This window comes from Crassostrea angulata, unplaced genomic scaffold (genome assembly GCF_025612915.1).
Source record: "Crassostrea angulata isolate pt1a10 unplaced genomic scaffold, ASM2561291v2 HiC_scaffold_259, whole genome shotgun sequence".
NCBI lineage: Eukaryota > Metazoa > Mollusca > Bivalvia > Ostreida > Ostreidae > Magallana > Magallana angulata.
This window is the reverse complement of record NW_026441812.1, coordinates 52,526-58,525: the sequence shown is the minus strand read 5'-3', so window position 1 is coordinate 58,525 and position 6,000 is coordinate 52,526. Positions and strand designations below refer to the sequence as shown.

The 6,000-nt window shown below is 34.7% G+C and overlaps 2 protein-coding genes across 2 annotated transcripts; one reads left to right on the top strand and one right to left on the bottom strand.

The window, feature by feature from the left end:
• Positions 1–150: 150 nt before the first annotated feature.
• LOC128169933 (putative nuclease HARBI1) lies at positions 151–2,228 on the top strand (the record flags this gene model as incomplete). Its single annotated transcript, XM_052835954.1, has 4 exons — positions 151–329; positions 539–657; positions 760–895; positions 1,020–2,228. Coding segments are annotated over 4 exons (660 nt in total), but the record flags the coding sequence as incomplete, so codon positions are not given.
• Positions 2,229–3,460: 1,232 nt separating this feature from the next.
• On the bottom strand, positions 3,461–4,586 carry LOC128169927 (uncharacterized). Its single transcript, XM_052835951.1, has 4 exons — positions 4,517–4,586; positions 4,365–4,433; positions 4,051–4,104; positions 3,461–3,890 (listed from the first exon to the last, which is right to left on the bottom strand). The coding sequence occupies exons 2-4, from the start codon at positions 4,421–4,423 to the stop codon at positions 3,461–3,463; spliced, it is 543 nt and encodes a 180-aa protein (XP_052691911.1). The 5' UTR covers positions 4,424–4,433; positions 4,517–4,586.
• Positions 4,587–6,000: the final 1,414 nt, after the last annotated feature.

Below are 6,000 nucleotides of genomic sequence, written 5' to 3'. Positions count from 1 at the left end.
AAGATGCCTCACAAAAGGAATATTCTATTCGGAGTGTGGGGATTTACATGGAATTTCGAAATCTAGTGTTTGCATTGCCATGGATAGAGTTCTGACCTCCCTCTGCCACCGCTTGCAAAATATCTTTTTATCTCTTTTCCTACATCTGAGGAAAAAATCCGAAGAACAAAAACAGAGTTCTTTTCAAAGGCCCGATTTCCCAATGTGCTGGGCGCAGTGGATGGGACTTTGATAAAAATTCAGGCTCCCTCCGAAAACGAGCCAAGCTACGTTTGTAGGAAGGGTTTTCATGCTCTGAATGTCCAGGCCGTTTCTGACGCTTCCCTAAGGTATTATTTCAAAGAGCAATTAAGTTCCATAGTTAACATTATTCATATTATTGTACTTTGGAGACTGATACTATCAATATAAGATTAAAAGATGTTAAAAATTATGCTTTTCAAAAACTGTATCATATCATTAAAGAAGGATTCGATAGTAAATACATGAATTGAACCAATGGGCTTTTGCCCCATCTTATTCACCCATCTTCTTTAAGATTCATAGATTTGGTTTGCAAGTGGCCTGGTGCTGTTCACGATAGCTTTGTATTTGAAAATTCAAACCTGAACCACATCTTGGCCCAAGGGTGCAATGGATGGCTTTTGGGAGATTCAGGTATGAATTATAAGTAAATGAAATATGGCAAGTAAATTGAGCATTCTACACATGAATGTCTAGTTAGTCAGTACATACTACATAAATATAACTGCATTCTAGGCTATCCTTTGAAGTCATACTTGATGACACCAATTAACATCCCGGCTAATCAAAAGGAAGTGAACTACAACAGCGCCCACTGCAGAACCCGTGTTGTGGTGGAGAGAGCATTTGGTGTGCTCAAGTCAAGATTTAGGTGAGATGACGTGAAATGACAGTGTTCTTGCGACTCATCTTAATGAAAAATATTATTACTCATCTTATTAAATACATGTACTCTAAAGAAATAGTGCTAATATTAAATCCTTGATTTCTTTCAGATGCTTACATCCAACTGGGGGTGTATTACCCTTTGCCACCCAAAAGTGCATGAAGACTGTAGTAGCATGCTTCAAGCTTCACAACAAATGTATCAAAGACAGGCTGCCAATGCCAGAGGTGGACATTGATATCCAGCACCCGGGTGAGGAGGAAATCAACAATCTCCAAGCAAACGGTGCAGGTGTAGCTCAACAGATCAGAAAGAGGCTGGTTCAATGCTTTTGAAATAGTAAGTTCAATATACTTGCAAGTAAAGACAACAAGATATATTAAGGTTATAAAAATAATTGTAATCATGTCATCATAACTTGACTGTTAAACACAAGATGAAAACAATAGCAAAACAAGTATAACACAAATGTAACTTTAACCATTGGATTTGATACTAAACAAATTTCCATTTCAAAATGCAATGTCATTAAACAATCAAGAGTAATTGCCATGCTATGAAATCACAAAATATCTATTTCATATCTTATTGAAATGACCATAAGATCTCTATAACATCAGAAAATTTAAAACATCAGAAAATTTAAAAAAATAAAGATTTACAAATACCCCCACCCAACAAATTTAACAAGCAATACAAGAGAATAATGAGCCACATTGCTCACTTATGGAATATTTTTAAATTGGTGTATCATGTGGCATTACATTTTTTTTCTTATAATTTTCACTATATTATTAAGACCAGAATAGCTAGTGCAGTGACTCTTGAGAAGAATATCTTAAGACACCTACCGGTATTTAAATGTTAACCAAGTTTTATGATTATCTCCCTTTCACAAAGGTTGACCCTTCAATTGAATATTTTAGAATATACAATAATAATATTTACTGCCAATGGGTTCTAAAGTAGAAGGAAAATATGTGCTTAGTTTACAAACAGACAGATTGAGAGACAGACATACAGGCACCATTCATCAGAAACGCTCTTTACATGGTATAAAACAGGCTAATTTACATTGCACAGACAAAATTAAATTTCTTTTACAACAAGACCTCTGATAGTTGGTGAAACTGAGCAAGATGCTGGTTCAAGCTCAACTAAGGGCTCAAGAGTTTGAAAAGAATAGGAACAGCAACAGTTTTTTCTTTTCAATTCAAAACAGATCTCTTTAAGCACATCCAACTTCTTCTTTTCTACCTCGAGCAGACTTTTTTTAAGCTCGAGTTTCTCTCTTTGGCTGTTAAGCAGTTGCTCTGCCTTGGAGTTATCTAAGAAATACATTTTGAAATGTTTCAATATATATAATTTGTATAGTACCATAGTTGAACTCTTTATACAATATAATACAAATATTGACTGGAGTTGAGGGCAACATTGATAATATTATTCATATTTCAATGAAAAAATGATGTACAAAATGTCTTTACAAAAAACAAACTATACATACAAGGCATCATTTCGCTCCTTAATACATGCAAGTCACCCTCCCCCTCCTACCCTACCTGATGTACATGCTGTCTCAACAGTGATCTTTCTTTTTCTCTTTGTGGAACAGCCAGTTGGCATACTGGTATCTTTAGGAAATAAATAGTTAAATTAATAATTTTTAAACTGATTGAACATTTCACTAATAATATATTTTAATAAAAATCATTGCTATTTTTTTTCCAGGTGTACACCATTCTACATGGCCATTTTAGTACATGTACCTATTCCAGGGACTTGTTTCAATTAGAAGAATGATAGTAGTATATAGTACAGTATACAGTCACTTTGCAGTCATGATGACGTCATAGGGTATTCCAGACTCCACCCATATGTCATAATGTGGGTCGAGACTCCACCCATATTTCATAATGTGGGTCACAGTTAAAGGGTGGGTCTACAGTCACTGAGGTCATAGGGTATGCCCATGGGTCATAATAGAGGTCAACCAAACGGGTGCGTAATATTACTACAGTCACTAAGGTCATAGGGTATGCCCATAGGTCATAATAGAGGTCAACCAAACGGGTGTGTAATGTTACACCCAAATGACAGATATCAGAGGTGCCCTATCAATAAAATGGGTGTGTAAAGTTACACCCAATGAACATCCTATAAAAACGGGGATGCTAACACCAGCATTTACATCAGCCATCACACAATCAGACCATTTGACCAGCAATGTTTCTACGATAATGTAAGTCATACCCATCAAACATTTTTTTTTTAATATTTCATGCATGAAGAAGACGGCGTTACTATTATTTGAGGTCTGAAAATTTGCTTTTAAGGAAATTTTAAAATAAAAACAACTGATGAAAATAAAATGGTAGAAATAATTAAAAGTCAACAGTTTGTTTTCCATGAAAAGTTTTTTTATTATTCATGCAAACTTGTAGCTATAAACAAAGAAAGATAACTCCGATTAACATAATATCGTGACAGACAATACAACAACAAAGAGTTTAGTTCTATCGAATAAGTTCTACAATAGTTATAACAACATTACTGTTTTCTAAAATCCAATCTGCTTGCATAGTCCTGTATATAACTAACTAAAGTGGATGTTTGTAAAAGGTCGACTCTCATGGAGTCGACCAATTCAGCTAATGCTAAAAGCTCCGGTTGTAATACATATTGCGCTGTAGGAGCTGGAATAAATAAATCAGGAGACTGGGGGGAGTACTGATCAATCGAATCCTCATCTGTGGGTTTGGGGGTTGAGATAGTCGAGTTATTTGAGATTTCCTCTGTTGGTTGGACGTTCGGAGTTTCATCAGAAGTTTGGGAGTTCGGAGTTTCATCAGAGGGTTGGGAGTTCGGAGTTTCATCAGAGGGTTGGGAGTTCGGAGTTTCATCAGAGGGTTTCAAAGAGGATTCAGAGGAGGTTATCATCTTCAGCTCAAATTTTTGGAATTTTTCCGGAAAATTCTCTCTACAAAAAATAAATTTAATGAAAAAATAACACAAATGAAGTATATTAAAAAAAAAAAAGTAATTATGGACACACACACACACACACCCTCACCCTCACACACATACACACACTCTCACACCCTTAACCCACTCTCACACACACACATATATCTATATACCTGAATGTGGAGAGGATAAGGTTCTCCTCGCTCAATCTCGGTTTCTTTGCCTGACTGAAAAAAAAACAACAGGGTTAAATAAGTAATATGTCAATGTATAAAATTTACAATGAATAAGCAGTTGTTTCATAGAGACACTATAACTTAAAATTATTTTTTTTATCATCATAATAATTCTAAGTTAGTAAAAAAAAACAACATTTACAGTTTCACATATTAGGAAATCATTACTTTAATAAAATATATATGTATACTTTATGAAAATTAATATTTTAATTAGTTTATTATCAATTATACAATATACATCATCATACCTTTGTCCTTCACAGGAAAAGTCCACTTCTAGCTTTCTCTTTCTGCCCTCCTTACCCATGCTAAAATCTCTACAACATTAATTAATATATCAAGTGTAAGTCCCATCTTTTTATTCCTGGAAAAATCAACTCTTATTTGTGTCATTAATTACCCTTCATTAAAGGAGGCAACCGAGAATTCTTGATCACCAATCCACTCCGTTGTGAAGTCGTCAAATATGGGGGAATATTCATTAATATCTTCATCTTTTACAAAATTTCTATAAAAAATAATTGGGAGTAAACGTAAATTGTTTTTACCGTTATATTTTTTTACATTGACAGTGATAATCATTAAGTTGTAATATCTAGCTTAAACAATCCAATCATTGGAGGTACCGTTGATTACTGCGATATGTATATTAATAGAGAAAAAAAAGAAAAGAAAGAAACGACTTAATTAACAGCCAAGTGGTATAAATTTTATAAAAAATGCACAAACCCTTTAAACTTTTTTTTTAAAAGTCTAAACATAATTCCAAACAAATACATTTTTTAGTTTAAGTAGAATTACTTACTTTGATTGATTCGACTCGGCCATTGTAAAAAGTGAAGATGTCACCAAATTTAAGATCTAGAAGGTATGGTGGACAGATGATCATATGTATTAATTGACTCCCTTTATATATAGTTCTATTTGGGCGTCTTTAATAATTATCTAAATAAGTTTGTTCCGATTTTCTGACGATTTAAAAATGTTTATTTAAAAAAGGTCAAAAGTTTGGGGGAAAAAGCACAGACGCTAGCAAAAAATATTTCGCGCCAGGTCCAAAAAGCGCTTTTTGCAGAAATTGCGCCAAAACTTTCAAGTCACGTTTACAACACCCTTGCTAGCCTTCATTAAAATGCGATAGGAGATAGTTATTTATTTAACCTCATAATGGTAAAATGCAGACTGGAAAAGAGCTCTATATTATACGTGTAAGCTTTATCTGGCGACACCCCCCCAACCCACTCTAGATCCACCCTTGTTATATACGTTTGACACAGGTACCCGACGATAATTATTTTACTATTAACCCTACCTAATAATACACAAGGTACTGTTTTCACTGTTATCATGGTACCCCCCTGAGTATTTTATTTCGTCAGGTATACATAAAAACAGATGTGTTTACCTGGAATATATCTTGATTGAATTGATGTTATGTGTGCATCAAACTGTGGTACACTGATTTATTTATTAATGCGTAATTATAATGAATGTATTAATGCTTGTTGTGGACCATGAAGTGACACCCTTTCCCTCCGATTTGATTATTTATACTAATCAAAAGAATTGGGCATCTTCAACCTATATATTTTAACGGGTCAAAATTTGTCATGTCTAAAAACAATCATGTGTCAACACCATGTGCGCGGCGACCTCTTAACCTTAGTCTTACTAGCCAATGTCCGACGATCAGATGTCACGCGCATGCAACCCCGGATATCATATGTACCCAAGTTGCAGTTGCCGAAATTCGCGAAACCATGTGCGTCTCTCTAAACTTTGCTATTTTTGCCCTGGTGGCATCTTTGCTAGCTACCCTCTTGCCAGAAAGAGGGGTGAAACTTTGTTTTATTCCATGCAGAGAAGTGCGTGTGAATGCAAGTG